At 37.7% G+C, this 20937-nt stretch overlaps 1 protein-coding gene across 1 annotated transcript in view; it reads left to right on the top strand.

Moving 5' to 3' along the window:
• The window catches only part of usp43a (ubiquitin specific peptidase 43a), a 130881-nt gene extending 112684 nt beyond the window's left edge, over positions 1 to 18197 (top strand). The window contains exons 13-16 of the mRNA XM_039613816.1: positions 4245 to 4494; positions 5778 to 5936; positions 12792 to 12953; positions 13071 to 18197. Of these exons, the coding sequence (XP_039469750.1) occupies positions 4245 to 4494; positions 5778 to 5936; positions 12792 to 12953; positions 13071 to 14233 (1734 nt within the window). The 3' untranslated portion in view covers positions 14234 to 18197. The remainder of the gene's footprint in view (positions 1 to 4244; positions 4495 to 5777; positions 5937 to 12791; positions 12954 to 13070) is intronic.
• The last annotated feature ends 2740 nt before the right edge of the window (positions 18198 to 20937 follow it).

The following is a 20937-nucleotide window of genomic DNA, read 5'->3' as shown; positions in this document are numbered from 1 at the left end:
GTCATTTACACTCCAAATTGTTACCAAGTGTCCTTTCTAATTTCCCTGGCTGAGATCATTCAGTACTATGCACACCAGTTACAGTTGTAGTGAATCTCCTGCCATGACCAGGTTAAAATATTCCCTAACCCTGGCCTTTTTGCCATAACTGACTCATCACTAGTGACGTTTGCTCAGGGACTAGAGATAGAAATTAACTTTAGACTTTATTCGTTTTGTGCTTCTCCCTATAAGTAAACATTTGAAAAACCATTGACACAAACCCTTAACAGCTGCTTTCACAGGAGACTCATTAGTATCCCTTCATATGCCTGGTTCTTCTTGTTCCTTGCTTCAAAAGTGAACCCTGCCCTTTTCTTTAGATACTTCCTTCTCTGAGTTTTAATGAACACATTGTAAGTTGTCAGTATTTTGTTGCAGCAGCTATGTTTGCTATGCCTAACGCTGTAAGGTCATAGCATGCGACCCTTTATTTGTAATTGGTTCAGGATAATCTTTTTAGTAACATGGTAATGCTACTATATTTATGCTTGGACATGTTGCCAGTGTGCATAACAATGAAACTCTAAATAAGTATTTTGTCGCACTATGAAAACAGCTCATTTTCCAGCACAGCTAACAAGCTATATCCCCTGATCTGAAATAGCTGCCAGTGTTTTGGAGAAAATCAACCAAACTGGCTTGTGTTAACAAAATGGTAGCATTTATTAACATTTACTTAACCAATTTGGTCTTATTTAAGCCATCACTCTGTTTTTTTCAATGGCCCTGATCAAGACAAGTTTAAGTCACAATGACACAACTTCAGGAAAACTTCAGGAAACTTCAAATGTAATTAAAAAACAAACAAACAAAGAATCTTTGAGTTTACAATAGTTCCTCAATTTTCACTTACATTTGCAAAAACATGCCAAGGGAGCTTAACCCTCTTAAGGCAGGCGTTGCCGATTTGCAACAGTTGAAAACTAACAACCTGATTACCCCACATACATATTTTATGAGTTTTTTTTACTCAGAAGTACCACTGCAGGACTTGGTTGTGCATTGGCAACTAAAACTTAATTTGAGCCTGAGAGGGTTAAAAGCATAAAAGATCTTTTTCCCATCACAGTCTAATACAAAGTGACTGACCAGGAGCAGGCAGTGTTGCTGTTATTGTTACATTAACTGACATATTCTAACACAGAGAAATGACTGATAAATAATTTTTTCTCTAGAAGCTAAATTAATTTTCCCTAGGGGCCACATACTGCGTATAGTATTAATGCCAACATGAACATCCCTGACGATCCTTTCACTCCATATGTGACAATATGCTCCTTAGACCCAGCCTATTCATTTATGTCCTCTGTGGTGGACACACAAATCACAAAAAAGGTTAAACTGAAAGATTCTTTTGTGTTCCTCGGTTCTCAGGATGTGACATTTAAAATCTACCTGTGTAGATACTTCACCCAAACAGGGGCAGGTAGAAGTCAAACACTTTTCAAGACCTACTTCTTTTTCACAGAAAGCTGAGACCTTAATGGTTGCTTTCAGCAATGAAGTTTAGGTTTCATTAGAATACAGTGAGACAGCTCAATGACAGAGAGGAACTTTTCCTATTTTCATGCAATTTATTCTTTTTTAATAGATAGAAGAGGTTATGTATTGATGGGATTTTTCTCTTTACTTAATCTGTGCAATTGCTCCCCACACTGACTCCTGTGAGTGTTGTGCTGTTATATTTTACATTAGTGCTTAATACCGCCTTGCTGAACATAATAATTCCTCACAGTCATGATTTGGTCTTACTTGGAACGAGTGTTGAATGTTGAGAAACTGGGACTGCTGGACTCAATTCTGCTCAATATTAATCTTATGTCTTTATAAACTGCTGCTAATGAGAGCAGATGTTGCGATTAGACAATGAAAGTGTAAAACAGGTATAGTTAAAAACACCAATATTTTAAGACAATTTATCAATTTAATTCTCAAAAACAATTGTGAGCAAAATGTGCATGTTTTTGCTAAATTTCAAAGTTTTGAATCTTAATTTTACTTTATAGAATATATTGTACTGCTATTTTACTTGTAGTTCATTCATTCATGTGACGTTTTTCAGTTCTTTCTTCTTGTTCAGTGAAAGAAATCTAGTCTGTTTTTGGCTTGAACCAGTGCATTAAAGTCAGGTTGAGTGTGTGAGGTGGAAACATGAAGGACAGTCACATCAACAGCAAATGCAGGATCTGCTTTCCATTATGCATCTGACAGTTCTGGATGTCCTTGCCTTTCGTCTCACAAAATTGTTGAATTTTTGTTGTCAGGTCGCACACTCTTTTTAGCACTTTTGCCCAGGCTGAACCACCTGACACCTGTGTGGTATATGTTCCCAGATAAACTATTTTAGTTATGACATCAACAACATGGTTAATTATTTTGCTCTGACTTACACAGCACCTCTAGGTGTGTAATACAATGCCAAAATACCAATTTCAGTTGTAGGTTAATTTCAGTCACTTTATCCTTCGTCCACTTCAAAAGTCCAACATTTTTCCATGTCAGATTTGGACAAACATCAGTTGTTACACCTGTCGGTGTGTCCCATTTTCTATCAAAGCATGTAATTGCCTCCATGAACAAATCACTTCCTGTTGTGCTGCCATTCCTCTGTAACTTCAAACTCTGTCGCGGACACCACAGCTCTTGCCCAGAGTCTTTTACAGTTTGCTTGGAAAGAAAGAAGCAGAAAGAGGGAAGGCCCCTTGAGTTAAGCCCTACTGATCACCTCACTACATGAGACCCTTTCTTCAAAAACTCTAGTATCAGATCCTGATTTTGGAGTTCCTGACTGATGCACCTTTTCTTAGTCTCTGCATTCGAATTCAGTCATTCAGTCTGCCGAACTCTGTGCCACTCTTAGCTCTTAGCATCAGAGACCAGAGCTGGTAATCTGCACAGCACAATTTCTATGGTTAGGGGTTATGCAGGGCCTTCCATCATGATAAGGATCTGATCTCAATAGGAGAGCTTCTATACTAAAAAGTGATTTGAATAAAAAATCCATACTGAATCACAATCATGTAAGAGAAAACTGCTGGGCACTTCTTTTACTGACCTAAAGCTTTTTTTTCTGATTCTGGTTACTTCTAAAGAGCCTCTGGAATAAAACTGACAGTAAGTAAAAGAAGAATTCATATTTCCAGTTGCATTTATATTTCTTTGACCTATGCAAATAGTTTGTCTTTATTTATTTGCCATTTAATTCATTTGGCAGCTATTTGCTAGTTTTACTTTTTGTAGATTTTCAGACTCCTAACAGAGTAATATTTGCCTGCATATTGAGTTGTTGTTGTAGAGCTTTGTGAATGTAAATGTAGGTCTAGCTTTTACTGCAGTTGATTCCAGTTGTTTGCTCATGAGCTGTTTTCTCTTTTTAACTTTGTCTTCAGCCACTGCTCAGTCAGTCACAACAACTGTTACCTCAAGGTGCTTTATATTGTAAGGTAAAGACTCTAAAATAACAGAGAAACAAAAATATTTATGTTTTAAAATTTTCAAATAAATTACATACCCAAAGCTGAAATCTCTTAAAATTGCATTCAGACTCACATTCTTTCTGCCAGGCTCGCATGTGTCAGTTGGTCGGCAGATGTTATGTTGAGAAATTCTATTACTGCGCCACTCAGAACAGTCAAATCTTGTTGTAAAGCTACTCAAGCATTGTCTTGCTTGAATGCTTTTCGTCACCCTCGTGTTGAAAGGTGATTGTTGACCCATTTCACTGTGTACACTGGTGTATGCCCTGTGAACTTCATTCTGCTTGCTGCAGGTGCCCTCAAATCACTTTCTAGACACAACACATCTTTAAGGAAATGTACATTTTGTTTTCCATTGTAACTATAATCAACACAATGCTTTGTAAATCAATCAGTCATACATTTCTCTAGATAGGGTCCCTGCTGTTCCTGTCAACATCCTTTCCAGTCTTAGCACTGCTTCCTTTAAATTTTACAACAAATGGACATCAGAATAACTTTTAGGTGTCTATTTCTGTCTGCATATCTGTGGCTGAGGAGAGAGCACAGCAAAAGAGTGGATATAGAATCAGTCAAGCCTTTGCTAATAGGCAAACATAGTAATTGACACATTACTATTTGGGAACTGCAAAAGAAAAAATGTATTTCTAAGTACTTAAAGCACAAAAATGTGCAAACATAATGGTGTGTATGGACTGTATACATGAATAATGATTTTTGAAACAGGTTGGAGAGCGAAGGAACAAGCTGTCAACACTCGTGCGTTTCCCTCTGACTGGTCTGGACATGGCACCGCATGTAGTGAAGAGAAGCCAGAGCATGAAGAACCTGAATATGGGGCCATCGCCACCTTCCTGGAAACAGCACTCAGGCCAACCACACCAAGCTGCTGACATGATGCTTCCTCACGAATTCCTGTATGATCTTTATGCTGTGTGTAACCATCACGGGGGAATGCATGGAGGACATTATACTGGTATGCAACAATGACGTCTTCTTATTGCTTTTCATACACACTCTTCTGTCATGCAGTAGGCACATCCAGACAGATGATGTTACTGCATAATATGGATATATACACTGTGTGTGTGTGTGTGTGTGTGTGTGTGTGTGTGTGTGTGTGTGTGTGTGTGTGTGTGTGTGTGTGTGTGTGTGTGTGTGTGTGTGTGTGTGTGTGTGAGTGTGTTACAACTTGGACCAGATTTAGCTAGAATGCTAACTCCACAAGGAAGACCATTTTTTATCTCAGCAGAGCAAACTGCTTTGTGCTGCTCAGAGTTTTAATTTTAAATAAAATGTTTAAATACAACCCTCCAGCAGTCTGGGTCTCTACTGTCCTCGGCTTAGTGAACTGTGGTTCATCCCAATAGTCCTGTGCACAGTAATTGCAAGTAGCTAAGTGCGTCCCTAAATGTGGGATGGATTTCCAATTTCAGGTACTGCCCAGGCTGCCATTTAGACTGTCAGTATGTGGAGGATTATCAAGCTACGTCTGTCTGATAAGAATGATTTTATTTTACTAATGGTTGGCTCCCTCTTCAGCTACGTTTTTTAGTATATGTACATTTGGAGAAAAAATAATTCCTTAATTCCCCTGCTGAATTTGTAAGTTTGCTCACTGACAACACAAATAAAGTTTCCAATGTTTCATTTTAACTGGAGACTGAATACCTTCAAAAGAAGAAAAAAAAATTGATTTGCTTGTCATTGAGTTAAATGTGTATTTGATCCGGGTCTTCACCATGACAGCTACCACTTTACATTTGCATCCTATCCTGGTTCTTTTATCTGAGACCCCAACAGTGTTATGCACAATAACACAATCTGTGGTGGTGTCCCTAATTTAACTAAAAGAAATAAATAAAATTGATCTTATTTTACTGGAATGAAAAAAAACCAGCATCTCTAAACACATTTTTAAAATAAGTCAAAATAGCACCTGAACAACAAGAAACTGTAGCTGGAGAGCAGCTCCATGTGTCCAGGAGTGGTCCTTGATGCATTCTGTCTTGCTGCTTTAACAAGCTGAGAAACATAGACTATCAACAGTCTCTGCAGTGAAGGAAAATACAACTCACATTTAAATGTGAAGCTTTTCTATGTACACTGTATTTACAGGCAGCAAAGAGGTTATGTGCTATGGACCTCCCAAGACAGTGCATTTTAGGGGAAAAATGAGTTCATCTCCACATGCAATTTTCTGATAACAATTATGCCAGAAAAACATTATTTATCGTTGTTGTCTGTTTTTTATTCCAGCTTACTGTAGGAATTCAGTGGATGGTCAGTGGTATAGCTACGACGACAGCAGTGTAGACCTGGTGCAAGACGAGGAAGTCTGCACAAGGGGTGCTTACATCCTTTTCTACCAGAGACGAAACATCATTCCCCCGTGGTCAGCCAGCAGCTCCATCAGAGGTATGCTGTGAAATAACAAGCAAAGCAGACAGCTGAAATTATATAAGAGCTTGTGTTTGTTTTTCAAAGGTCCTAAAAATGGTAAATAGTCAATTAATGTCTGTACTTTAAACATACGTACCTTAGGCAATAGTGGTTTTCAAGGACGGAAATATATCTGTGTTGTCTGCTGCACTGTGCTCAGTTAGCAAAACGCACACACGTCTGATACCTTATCTGACATATCTGAGCGTATCTGGTGAGACAGTTTGACAAAGATTCTTTTACACATACACCATGCACCATGTAGACAATACAAACTAACACATCCTGTTCTTGCTGAATGTGTTCATCGAGTTCATGCAAAATGTTTCCACAGCAAAAGTTTACTTACATTTAAATGGACTTTTTACGAGAGCGAGACTACATAAATGGTGGGGCGGGGTACTTTTACTGCTATAGGAATAATTCAGAATAACAGTGATTTTGCTGGACCACAAATAAATCATTAACAACAAGCAACTTGTAAGAAACACAGTAAGATAATTGCACCTTGCTCTCTGTAGTCTCAAGCATGCATCCTACAATAAAGTACAACTGTAATCACTAATTAATCAAAAGTGAGACATAAATCATGCCTCTTCTTCCTCTTTCACAGTAAGAGAGGAAAAATGTAATGAAAGTTGGCGTTTTAATCAGATATTTATATAATACAGCTCCGAAAGTATCAAGTAGAATTGACTTGAAGAAATCAGCTGTCAATCCCATGACTATAAATGATGCAAAAAGAGCTTTTTTCCTAATACATACCACCTATCCCTGCACTCCTGCCTCACTGACTTGCATCTTTTGTGAGTTGCAATGATACTGAGGTCTTTCAACCTTTGAAGTAAGTTCAGAGCCGAACATGCTGGTACAAACAGAGAAGACTGTACTGTCAAGAACCTGCTTTGATTCACAGAAAACCACGGGTCTGTCAAATCTGCTCATTTAGCTCCACATGAAATGCTGAATGTGTAGCAAAGTCCTCTGTCAGACTGCAAAAAAGAAAAAAAAAAGAGAGAACTCATCCAAAATATTGTCAAGTCAGTTGTTTGACTCTTTTTCTTTTTTCTTTTTTTAAACTGGAAATATAATTATTAAACTGAGATGAATGAACCGGTAAGGGTATGTTAAGAGCTAAAAGTCAGACAGCATAGTAGTCATAATTCTGTACAGATAACTTTGAAACCTTTTGCCATGACAGCTCACTGAAGGGCATACACTTACTACAAATGTCAGAATGCCTAAAATCATTATAATACCAACCTTTATCTTTATGTAATCTGCTCTCCTATTGCCTTTTACAAATCCAAATAAACAGTGACCTTATTTTTATATGGTGCACCGGCAATACAAGTCAAAAAGACAGCTTTTTTATGCTGCACAAACTGTCTGCACATACAGTCATATGAAAAAAAACAGTTTTCACAGGACTCCTTGAAGTCCTTTTAAAAACTAAGTACACTTTTAATGCTTCTATAGAAATTAAGAGGGTAAGTAGCAGCTAGGTGCTGCTAATCAAGTGTATTTGAGTAATTATCAAGTCCAGACCTCGAACTGATTGAAATGCTGTGGCAGAGCCTTTAGGGTGCTATGCATAAACAAATGCCTGCAAACCTCAATGAACTAAGCAGTGTTATAAAGAAGAGTGGGCCAAAAAATATTCCACAATAATTTTGAAGTTATTGCTGCTAAAAGTGGTTCTTCAAGATGTTGAATCATGAGCTGTGCCTAGTTTTTCACATGACTGGATAGAGTCTGTACTATACTGTATGTAAGTACTCCCGAGTGGTCTTTGTTTATCTTGTCCATTTTCAAATTTGTGAGTTCAGTCCAGTAGCCCTGTGGAGTACTGTGGAGGCATTTTATAGGAGTGGTTTGGGTCCATTGAAAATTATTACAGAATTGTTCTTTTATCACATCTGTCCTAATGGGAGTTTATATTCACATGGCTATTTGAATCATGTTCTATGGTCTGTACAGGCACCAAAACTGTGCTCAGACACTTGTATAATGAACCATAGCACATTGACTTTGTTGTGGTAGCACATGGTGGCCCAAGGCCTTAATAAGACACTTTATTGTTCTTTCCTAAAATTTGATCTTGCTGTATGATAATAATTTGACCACTTGTAGAAGTCATCGTGTTTGTCTTCAGTGCTATGTTTATCCTTTGGGGTTTAAGCACCTTGAGGCAAAAGTTATTATGATTTGGCATTATATAAATGAAAATGAAATTGGAATTGAACTGAGGTTTAGAAAATTAGGGGTTATTAATAGATACCAAAATAAATACCATAATAAACAAATAATGGCTTAATGTCTATGTTTTGTGTAAATCTGTCAGACTCCAATCAAACAAACACAGACATTTCAAGGCTCACTTTTATGTCCCTCTAACTTTATTAGAATAAAATAGACTAGAATAACCCTTTATTGTCATTTTACATGTACAACAATATTGGATGGATACTCCACACCAACAATGCCAGAATAAAATATAACTAGTAGACATCAGGAATAAATATCAAACAGGAGAAATATATACAATGAAGAGGGGTATATACAAAACAAGAGAAATGCATACAAAAATAAGAGAAAGACACAAATTAGAGAACAGCTGCAAAGTGCTTGGAAGAGCATGTGGACAACAAATCATGTCAAGTGAAAAGGACCAGAAATTGTTCATAAGAGTGTCAAAGTGCTTTGGGCCTTTTTTCTAAATATTCAAGTTTGAAACTAGAACAGTTAATTGAATATCAAGTTACGTCTCCTGTTTTTAGCCCTTAGCTCTTACAAATGAAATAGAGAACAGAGAAGCATCCATTAATAAGGAAAGTTAGAGAAAATATGTAGATAAGACATTCTCTGTGAGGTATGACATCATTTTAAGCCAGTGTCAGATACTCGTTTAGTCAGCTGTTAGTTGCAGAGGCTGTGGATGGTAAACAAATATGTTGCTTCACATTAGTGCTTTCTTATCAGCCCCACTGCCCACGGTGTTGGGGCAAGAACTTTTCAAATATGGTTAGTGGATTGAAGCAAAGAGCATGACGTTTAAAACATACATTATCATTGTCAAATGAAACATCCTATGTGAGTTCAAAATTTACATATCAGAACATAATTTTAAAAATAACATGGTTCTCTATAAGTCTTACCTCAGCAAAACCTCAGATAAAAAAATAACAATTTAGATATTACACTATCTCGTTATTTATTTAACACAAACTAAACCAAAACGCAAGAGAAGTGTTTGAAAAACTAAGTACTAACCTTACTGCATCCTCGAAAACTGATCACATTGAATAAATGATCATTAGCAAGTGTGAGTATGTGGTGAGGCATGGTCGGCGGTGCCGTGCGGACGCACCTGCACGGCATCCGCAATCAGGGGTTGGTGAATGATTGTGGTGTGTTGCTGCAGCTCACAGGCTGCCAACCGCAGCAAATTAAAGTGGCTCAAAGTAGAGGTTTTGGCAGTTTGCTGATCTGGAGTGTTTAGATGTGTGTTAACATGATGCCAAGAGGGAAGGACATCAGCAGTGATCCTAGAAAAGCAATTGTTGCTGTGTCTCAGCTTGGGAAGCGTTATAAGGCCATTGCCGTACAATTTGAAATCCATCACTCTACAGTAAAAAAGATTATTTATAAGTGGAAATCATTCAAGACAGCTGCCAATCATCCCAGAACTTAATGTTGCTGGAAATTCCCCCCAAAGTCTGACTATGCAGTGGAGAAAACCCAAGAGCTACTTCTCAGATTCTACAGATGTCAGTAACCATGTTAAATATTAAAGTTCATGACAGTACAATTAGACAAAGAACAAGCTTGACTTGTTTGGAAAAGTTGCAAGCGAACACGTCTTTTCTCCTAATGATCATGGCAGCACAGCTTAGCCTTGGAAAACTGCATCTGAGCAAACCACAAGAGTTCTGGAACAATGTCTTTTAGACAAATGAGACAAAAGTGGAGATGTTTTGTCGTAATTCACACTGCCACATTTGATGAAAACCCAAATAGAGCAGGACCTAGACATCTTGCAGTCAGCGAGTCAAACATGAGCTTCACTATATACAAAGTATTCTAGAGTCAAAAGTAAGGCCATCTCTTTGGAAACTAAAGTTTGTTAGAAATAGGATAATACAACTGGACAATGATTCCAAGCCTGCAGGGTTTTTTTTGTTACTGTTTGTTGTTTTTCTTGCTAAACTTTATCACTGAGAACTTTTGTTCTGATAAAGGTAAATCCAAAGGAAAAAATATCTTCACAGGTGGCATGTGGGCAAGAATGTAGCTCTCCAGTTATCTTGAAAGAAACTGCAACTTTCTAATGAAAGCCTTCATAAGGATTTGCAATTCATGTGCAAATACACCCCTGCCTTGCAGTCTGGTATTTAGTTCAGCTGAGTCACATAAACAGCAAATGCAAGATCTGCCTCCATTCTTCATCTGAGAGCTCTGGAATGTTCTTCTCCGTCTTCTCACAAAAGCAGCTCTCAGGTCCCAAATTGTTTTTAGCACTATACCCAGGCTGAGCCATATGACTGCTCTTTGGTAGCCTATGTCACCATGTGCTGTCTTATGCTGCTCCAAAACTACAAACAAATTTACTTTTATCAAGTTGGGTATTTTAGTTACAATATCAACATCGTGGTTAATTTTTATCAATAATTTACACATCACCTCTTGGTGTATAATACAGTACAGTGCTTGGTTCATTTCAGTTATATTATATTTCAATTTTTCAAATTTCCGTAGTTTCCTGTTGTGCCAAACCACAACAGGAGTCGCCTCAACACGTTATATATTGTGAAGATCCAACAATAACATAAAGACAATCTTGCGTCCACTTCAAAAGTCCAGCATTTTTCCCTGTCAGATTTAGGCTGTTGGCTGTAACACCTGCTAGTTAGCCCATTTCAGCCCTATCAAAATATGCACATATGCAAAACATAAACTGCTGCCAGCTCCTCTGTAACCTTAAACTCAAAGTAACTGTACCGATGTCACTTAACTTTTTGCTCTCTTGTCCAGAGCAAAAAGTGTCAGGACAAAAACTTAACTTTTACAAGGCACAGCACAAAATAAAATTATGTAGACTCTAAGATTCCATTCATTAATTTTCCTTGTCCAGGATCATGGGAAGGTTGAAACCCATCCCAGCTAACTCAGAGTGAAAGGCAAGGCATGCCGTGGATAGGCTGCCAGTCTGTCGCAAAGCTATTGCAGAGAATGCTCATATTCACACCTATGGCCAGTTTATAATCGCCCATATACCTAACATGTCTTTGGATTGTAGGAAAAAGCTAAATCATTTGGAGAAAACCTACGCAGACACAGGGAGAACAGTACAGTAACGCCACATAGAAAGTTAAAAAAATAAATGTTGCTGAAAATCACTGGACTTCCTGTTTTTCACTGGCTACAGATTCTCAAAGACCTTAAATCTAATGCTCTCCTTTGCGTTGTAATGAAGGATGAACTATCCTAAGTACTCGTATTCTTCTTCCTATTGTTTGTTGTACTTGCCTTGCTGTACGACTAAACATACTTACTTCACCATCCATAGCTCATATGGTCAAAAGTTGTAACATTAGTTGGACTATTCTGAAACTGTTTACTTGCATGACAAAATGATTCCAGTAAAGTTGGAGAGAAAAACTAGTTAACAGAGATAAAGCATATTCTATTTCGATCCCAAAGACATGTACAACCAGTACTTAATTATTGATTGATAGCACTTAATAATACTCTAAATTTACTCATTTGTCTAAATATCTTAGCAAGAACTAAGAAATGCCTGTCTGCTGTGCACGTTGCTTTGACAGCTGTCATTCATTCTTCTTTCAAGACGTCTGAGAAACTTCACTTTTTTTAATCTAATCATGTACTTTTTTATTTTTTAGTGTTTCAGAAAAACAACCGGACATTAATTGCTGAAATTCTCTATGAGTCAACACTATGTGAAAATATATGTAAAGACGTAATATAGCCAACATAGACGGTTATCCTTGTAAAACTGAGCTATTTGAGAGTTGCTGAATTGTTGTTAGAGCTGGATAAGTGTCTGTCCAATCATTATTGAATTTCTTGGTGAAATTAGTGTGACTTGCATTTCAAAAGATTTACTCGGCCTTAATCAGGACCTTCTTTGAGAGGCAGGTTTTATTTAAATGTTTTTTTTAAAAAGACATTGATTATCACAGGCCCTGGCAAATGTGCCTAATGTGATTTATTCTGCAGATAAGTGTTTGTTCTTGACACATTGTTAACTTAATTATCGGGGGGGGGGGTGATGTCGTTATGGATAGATCTCATTTAACATTAGTGTATACTCTCTTTAGTCCCCCTCCCTTTTTGAATTCACTCGCCTACTTTTGCCAGAAATTATGAATAATTCAAAATTCCAGAGTAAAAGAGCAAACCAGACATAGAGCAGCTATTGGTTGACATGCTGTGTTTTTAGTATTTTGCGCAAGCTCTTGAAGGTACTTGAAAGTCAAAAACTGAATCTTTCTGGAGAAAATGATGCAAGAAAGAGGGGCAAAGTCTCATTAACACTATTAAGTGATATCATTTAATTTACTTTTGGTTGAGGCTAAATACCACCAGGCCTTTACTGCCTGCGCCTCTTTGTCGACTGACTCTTGAAACTTATGGGTACTATGACTATGGGAAGTATAAGAGCTCCATATATCAGATGAAAAATAAAATAACATAGAATTTCTAAACAGCATTTGCGCTTTTCCATCGTCCAACATGTGTGCAATGTTAAATCAGTGGAGTATTCTTTATGTTCCTCCTCTCAAACCCTTTCTCTCTGTGTCACAGGCTCCACAAGTTCATCAGTGTCAGACCACTGGCTAATCAGGCTGACAGGAGAGAGTAAGAGAGGCAGTCTGGTGTCTCATACATCCACCACCTGTCCATCTTCCTTACCTGATTCTCCAGAGTCTCCAGTCTTCCTGGACAATGGCTTCAAAGATGAAAGAGGTAAAAGGACCACTGCCGTCAACAGACTTCTGTTTTATTGTTTTATCAATAATTTGTCTAAACGTGTTTGGTTTTTATTTAAAGCCTAAAATATTTTCCTCTCTCCATAAATGCCAGGTGGATTTGAGAAGAGGCCATTTGTCAGAGGTCTTCAGGGGCGCAGCATGAGCCTGAGAGCCCCCAGCAAAAACAAGGATACCTTAAGCAGAGTGCTTCCAATGCGCTGGTCCTTTGGTTCCAAGGACAGACGAAAACCTGACCCAGTCCCTCCCCCTGAACCTGATCCTGCCCCTGTAGAACTGGTACAGTACTTGGAATCTGGCCGGCGTCCCCGGTGCACAAAGGATCCGATAGCGACGTTAATGAATGAACCACGTGGCACAAAGGAAGCTGCAAAGAGCCGTGCTGCAGCCAATGTTCGTTCGTCTAGCGTTGGAAGTATAAGTTGCGTGGGTAAGACGGGGGAGGAGCCGCCATTTCTAAAGGTCCCAGAGGGCCAGAAGTGGCCATCAGATAAAGCAGCTAGTCTGAGACGCAGTAAGGGGAGCCAGGCAAAGGATGAGAGCACTGTGAATATCAGGAGCAGCTCTAGCACTAACACTCTAACCAGGAGGAAAGATGGAAGGAAACAGAGCTCCTCCAAATCTTCACAGGATACTGAGACAAAACGGAGATCCAGTACTGGAGTTCAGCCCAGCTACAGCACACCCAGTCTCCAAGATGGAACTCTGAGGAGACAAAAGGGAGACAGGGCTGATAGGGAACGCCACAGCACACAAGAAGAAAACTCTAAGAACAAGATAGCAGACGTGCCTAAGAGCCATGACGGAATACTGTCCTTCTTTAGAGGTAGCTTCCTGAAGAAGGATAAAGATTCAAGGAAACCCACTGAGGATGAGTCAGGGAAACCAGTAGTTGAAGAAGAAAGCAGAAGGACCTTGTCGAGGCCATCACTGTCCAATGGAGCAGCAGGAGGCCGAACCGGAGAAGAAAGACTCAAGTCCAAAAGCTCAGGCCGTGTGGTTAATGAGCAGGTAAACGGTAAGGTGGGACGCAAAGCAACTGAAATCAAACGCTCCCAGAGCTCCACCAACATCCCAACTAAAGCCGAGCAGAGCGTTCGTAGGACGGCATCTTTGCACCGTAATGGGATGTCAACAACGCCAGCACCATCGCGCAGTCTGACAAGCGACAAACCATCTCACGGCACCTTGCAGAGGACTCGTTACAGCACAACCTCACTGGGGCGCAAAAAGACAGTCCCTGAGTCCAGCTTCTAACACAGAGACACATAAGGCCTTTTTCCTGAAAGAAAGTGAAGGACATTAAATCTCCAAGATCAAAGCAATAGTGCTCCATTCACAGTAATACACCTTTTTTGTTCCTGGAAAATTAACCGAGTCAAGTAGTTTGCTCCATGTAAGACACAGAATAAATGAAAGGTCCTCTGCTGCTCAAGAGGGCATTAATGAGCAAAATTAGGTGATATGACCTGTCCATTAAATATGAGAGGGAGTCCTTCTCCATTCTATTTTTTATGACCCAAATAAGTGCCTGATCAGCCGATATGCAGTTTAGACCGACTGGTTTATGTCAGTTTAGAACTGAAAGCACGCAGCAGCACACCTACAAACATACTGTACACATATGTGTCTTATTAACGTAGCGTGAGCGTTGGAAGTCATCACTCTGTTTCGAACTCTTACGGTTGCTGCTTACAATTAAGACACACTGATTGTGTTCATTTATAAGAATGTACTGTGTCTACTTGATAAACGGTGGTGCTTTGAGACCTAAATCTTTGAATAATGTCAGTTGTTTATTTTTAATACTTTGTTTAAAGCACAGTATGTTTTATTTTTTAAAGGATTGATTTTTTTTCTTTTTCCTAAATGACCCAGTCTGCAGCAGCGGTTGATTCAGTGATTTATAGCTGAGCCTGACTAAGTGAACACTTTAAAAACACTATTGTTTACTGTGAATTGTAAGATTAATACACTGTCCCTTAGTGTTCTAGTAATGACTGTTGAATATTAAACTGTTTGTTTTCTTCTATTGCTACTTTCATGTACCTACCCCGTCGTGTTCCTTAATGGTAAATAATTGTTTCCCTTGCTTTCCTAACACCTGATGACTGTCAACAGTTTAATGTCACCATTCATGGAGGGGAGGACCACAAAAAGCAAAGCAAAAGAGAGTGACTTCTGCTCGTGACTTAAAAAACAAAAACAAAAAAACAAAAACAGGATGTGGCCACACAAAATCCTGTCTTATTGAAGCTGTGATTGATAGAAAGATTCTGCCTCTCTGGGCATGATTTTGATGAGTATACCTCCAAAATTGATGGTCTGCAAAATTACTGGTTACTCTTTGATAGTGACTGATTTTTACCAGAACATGACATTTACTTAGGAAATAGTGACTATTTGGCCAGTAGGAAAATGGACAGAAAATACAAGGCATGGAAGATTAGGGAGCAGTGTTTGTTATAGTAAAGAAAATCTATTCTATAAAACTATAGAAGAGAAATAGAGTATACATTATAATATGTATTTTCCTTTATTTATAGATTTACTGTCTATTTACTGTTGCAGAATTGCTTTTGTTTATTTTTTAAAGTGTGGCACAGTAAGTGCTATGTGATGTTACTTTAATTTTGGTTATTTAGGCTAAGCTAATTTAGCTGTTCCCTTCTGAATCCATCCTAATGGTTCTGGATATTTTCCCTGTCCACATGTTTTATATGTAGGGGCAAAAAAGTATACTAATATATTTTATTAAACTCTCTTTTTGTTTTGTAAAAATACTTTTTTTTCAAATTGCTACCTTTTCCAATATATACATCCTTCTTATTTAAATCATTAGTTGGACTGCATGCAGGCAATATAAAGTAGAGCGAACTGATTCTCAAAAAAATTCAAGGACAACTTCCAAATATCCGAACGCAGCATAATGATTTAATCTTCTTCATCTAGCTGTCCTACAGATCGACATATAATTTGATGTTATGTTTATTAATTTCTCATCAACAGCACCTTGGTGCAATCTTGCAGCCTTCAAGATAACTGAATGGCCAAATATTCTGATGAATTTCTATCAATAATCCAGTTTATTATTGAGTAAATACCTTAGTGCAATCCTCTCTTTGTATCTATAATCACCATGAATATACAGCTTTCTTCTATAATCTAGGAATTAAAAAGCAGTATCCCTTTTATTGTACAAAAACTTCTACTTTTACTTAATTTTAACATCTGAAAACCAATGCTAATATTTAGTAAACTAATTCAGACTATCCTGATAGCAAATAATCTTATATTTATGCCAAATGCACATGTGCAATTATTTCTTTCTTCTTTCTTGACTGTAACTTTGCATCAGTGGGTTATACTAGAGAGTATTAGAGAATAGAACAAGCTTTGTGTCTTTGTAATGGTAGAAGGAGGGGTACAAGGTACTAAGAGCTTATGCACATTTGACTATGAGTATTGTGTGCTTTTGTTTTGTGTATTGAAAAGCACATATGTTCGAAGTAAACAGATCGACACTAAAAAGCTTCAGTTGCTGCTATAGCTAGCTTGTCGTAGTGCCTCTGTTGATGTCACATGTTGAAACACTGGAGAGAATGTTGAAGTACAATCGAGCAGTTGAAGCAAACTCTTATGAAAGTAGGTTTTCTATGCACATCACAAATGGAGATCTTTCTGTCATTGTTTTGTTTACAAGTCAGACACTGGATTTAATATTTTTTAATGTCGTTATCAAAAGTGCAAACAGCTGTTTCTTATCGTCACTTACTTTTAAGTTTTAGTATCTGATGCAAGGGTTTGGTAGCTCTGCTAAACATATCTGGTTTGTGTTAAATGTTTTGGACAGATCTGAGTTTACCTGTGAAGACTATTTCCTTCCTCAGGAGCTCCGTGAAGGATGTCAGGCGCTTAATTGCACATTTATCACTCCAACCGACCCCCACCCACGTTCCTATGCTCCCATTTTAAATTCCCGTCATGAATGTTCGAATTTTCTTTGCTTGTTGTAGTTTTCGATGTGTATACAGAGCAACCAAAACTTCAAAACTATGTTTTCTTTGTGGCCTTTAAGGTGCCTGCCTGAGATTTCACTTCAATGGGATTATTGCATGTTTGTGTTGTACAGTTCAGTCTGCAGACCAAGATGTGTGTTTTGTTTTGAACCAAAAGTCATATCGACAAATGATTTAGTCCTGATTAGTTATGTTTGGGAAAAGAGATAACTTGATACGGCAGATAAGATTTATAGGTATTTGCTTTAAAAGACTTTATTTTTTTTTAAGGGTGTCTTTCTTTTTTAACATTCGTTTGAATTTCTTTATTTGGTAGGGGGCAAAAAATTTGTGCCAACATTCAACAAGTCAAAGTTGCAGGCTTCGTTTTCTGAAATGTCAAGAGGGATTGGTGGTGGCTTTGTTTTGATGATGGCTGCTGCATTTATGTCCTCAACAGTAATTCACAAAGACTGCTGTTTTCAAACACACAAGTAGCACATTCAACAAAAAGTCAGAAATTGCTATAATTAGAGAGCTGATAAAATGACACAGATTTCTGTTTTTCACAGGCTTGCTCTCGTCAGCAGACTGACAAGTATTTCTTTGTATTTAACATAACAAATGCAAACATTCTTACAATGTGGCCTGTGGTATACGATAAAATGTGTGAAATATTTCCTTTCAACCAGTGAAACTGACATAAAGCCCAGCAGGTTCTTGAAACCTGTGCAAATTCTCACCCTTTACTGCTAAAAACTTGTATATTACAATTATCAGTGAAATAGCCGGTGTGTTAGATGTAAGTTAGAAACTTTAAGTGACACACGGTCTGTTTTGGTTTTCTCAACCCACATGTGGCCACATACATGCAGTGTTTATCAAACTGAGCACTTTTATGTGGTAAGAGATGTTTTTTATATGCAATTTTTCTACAATTTTTCTAAGTAAAATCTCTGTATATATTTGTGTATAAACGCAGAGGGGAATATATGCGTGTGTGTGTGTGTGTAAGAGAGAAATAAATGAATAAATATGGACGCAGAGCCTGCATGGTGTAGTGTTTGGGAATGAACTGTCATGCACTGTTTTCCATTGCATTGCACAAGTTGGTTTTCGCTACAGTTTCTGCTTAAATTGTCATCTGTACATGATGGTATATTATATATATTTGATATATCATATTCTATTTTTCAATATAACAAATAAAAATATGTTATTTATGACTGTGGTCTTCAGTCAGCCGATTTTAAATGCTTAATAAAAAAAAATGAAGTTTTAAAATGGAAGATTTCATTACCTGTGGGATGATGTGTGATGATGATATTTTTTTTCCATTAAAAAAGGTAGACAGGAGACATACGCTGAAAGATGAGACGCCATATTGAGGTTATGTAGCATGGCCGGTGACCATCTGGTCACCACTAAAATGTAGCCTTTAAAGCAGATTGTGTCATATTTGATATGTGAGATTTGGGTAAATAAATTAATTTCACATTTTTAAGCAATAAATTACAAAAGAAAAAATACAGATGTAGCAAATTTCATGTACATTAAATTTAATGTATGCTAATTAATATTGAATTTCTTTTTTAAATTTTATCAGAAGGCTCAATAACACTCCATTTTTGCAATTTGAGCTTTGGTAAAATTTCCCCTATTTTGCAGGCTCTGTTATTACGGTTAAAGTTATTAAGTTAGCATGAGCATTATGCAGCCAAGTGTAGTGGCTGACCTGAAGGTTAAGAGGCTTATTTAATATTAATATGAAGAAGGATCCAATAACTCCAACAAGGGAAGCAATTGTCACAAAGCAATTTTTTATGTATATGAAGACCATTCATCCCAACAACCTGGAGCGCATGTCCCAACGTATTTATCTTACAGCTGTGAAGCAGAATAGCAATTAAGATGCTGTAGATGAAGAACAGATGGATAGAAATAAGGATGTTTTTCTGAATTGCCTGCTGTTGTGGGTATACAGTCCTGTTACTCACGGCAACCTCTGTCATCAGCTTGGCTTTTCTTGGCTGCTGTCCTAATTCTGTCCGACTCATAATTGTAGGGCAAACCATCAATTAGACATCAGTGCCACCAACAGAAAAAGACCCCGATAACGAGACCACCTGAGTTTCATCAACTTTGGTGCTAGAATTACACTTTGTCCTGCCAAATCTGAATACATCAGATGAGTAGGGTTAAAAAGAAAGAGGCATATAGGAGTTTTGGGGTTTTCAGAATTGCTTCTGTTTTTATATATTTATCCTGTTGAAAACAGCTGCATGGAAAGAAAAGCGCTGAAGTAAACCGAGTCATGCTGTGAGCCAGGCACCTGAACATGGCCTCATTAATGGATTGATTCTTAAGAAGCGAGGACTCAAAGATTAGACCAGTGACAAAGGCTCAGAGTGCAGCTAATGTGATGATGGTGCTGGGGATGGGGTTTTTCTGCCTGCTGCTTTTTAAAAAAAAAAATCTCACTCTTATTCTTACATTGTTAAAGGCCTCGATGCCTGCTCAATGCAAAAAGAAGAAAGAGAGAGAGAGTGTGGGAAGAAGAAAATACCTGGCTATAAAAAGCAGTTGTTTCCCCATAGTAATACATCATAAAAGCCTTAATAGTCTTTGATCAGCGTATATTTTAACGGCCAGCCAAACAAAGCATATGTCTTGTTCATTTTCAAACAAATTTTTCTACTAAATATAAAATTACACGTCTTCAGTTTGTTGTTGAGTTTTTCTCATAACCTGAGTTGCAAAAATATGTTATTTATTTCTTAATTCATGTAAATTTCAATTCATGTTCAATGTCCAATGGCCCATATGCCTCGTCCCTCAGTGTATCCTGAGTGTATATACTGTAACTGTATATACAACCACCACCAAGCATCCATTCTTCTTTCTCTGTATGTGAAAGACTGAAAAAATAATTAATCATCAAATCACATTTACTTCCAAGGCTACACTGTTAGTAGAGAAGTACAGCAGGAACTTTATTCCTTCATGCCAGAAAGAAATGTTTTATTGACTATTTCAGTAAAGCAGTATGTTTAGCGTTAAGCATCAATTGTGCCCTGTTTTTTTATTCAGCAGAGCATGGACAGATATTGAGTGCATAACACTCCTCAAGCAGACCCAGCACACATGGGTCACTAAATATGTCCATAACAATCACTTGAGCAGCACTTCATGCCATTGTGTAATTTCCTGGGATACTTGTATCATGGTTAGGGATAAAAATGTCTGTCTGAGAAGCGCTTTAAAAACCATGACAACTGGAAACCTCAGTGACCTATTGGATGGATTGCTATTGCTTTTTTTTTGACAGATTTGAGTGATTCTCTGACCTTTTCTCCAACTCTTCCAGTAAAATATTGTTAAATGTTTAGTAAAACATTTTTGTATAAATGCTCAGCGTCGCTGACTTCTGATCTTCTCCTTTTCATCTATCAACATCATAAGGGAGATATTTGTAATAACTGGCATGGCTCATGAATTTTAATGGGGTTGTTTTTTCTAGTGGTGATAGTACAGGGTTTTTTTTTTCATGGACTTGCCAACACCTCGCTACAGACTGGTAAAAGTCCATGGATTAATTAAACTGTAATTAACTGTAAATTGCATCTATATGAGTTGTGCACTGAGAAAAGCAACGATTCTTGCATTTTGCTTTTTTTCACACTCCCACTTTCACACCAAGGCTTGGATGTGTATGTACATTCTACTCTAGTTTGTAAAATATGCATCTTTTTCAACTATCTGAACCATGTTGAGGCTTTAAAAAGTCAGCAATTTGACTAAATTAGTTCCTGGATTGCTTGTTTCCAGCTGACTTTAGTTTGTCTTGACTAGTGCAGCAAACAGTTCTACTTTTCTGGAGCACTGATGTATACCAAAACTAAAACAAATACATGTTCCAGTGAAAACTTTATGCACGGTTGATTTGACTCGCATCATATATGT

The sequence above is a fragment of the Oreochromis aureus genome, linkage group 6, assembly GCF_013358895.1.
Source record: "Oreochromis aureus strain Israel breed Guangdong linkage group 6, ZZ_aureus, whole genome shotgun sequence".
NCBI classification, from domain to species: Eukaryota; Metazoa; Chordata; class Actinopteri; order Cichliformes; family Cichlidae; genus Oreochromis; species Oreochromis aureus.
Note: the sequence above shows the minus strand (reverse complement) of the source record. Positions and strands in the feature narration are given on the sequence as shown.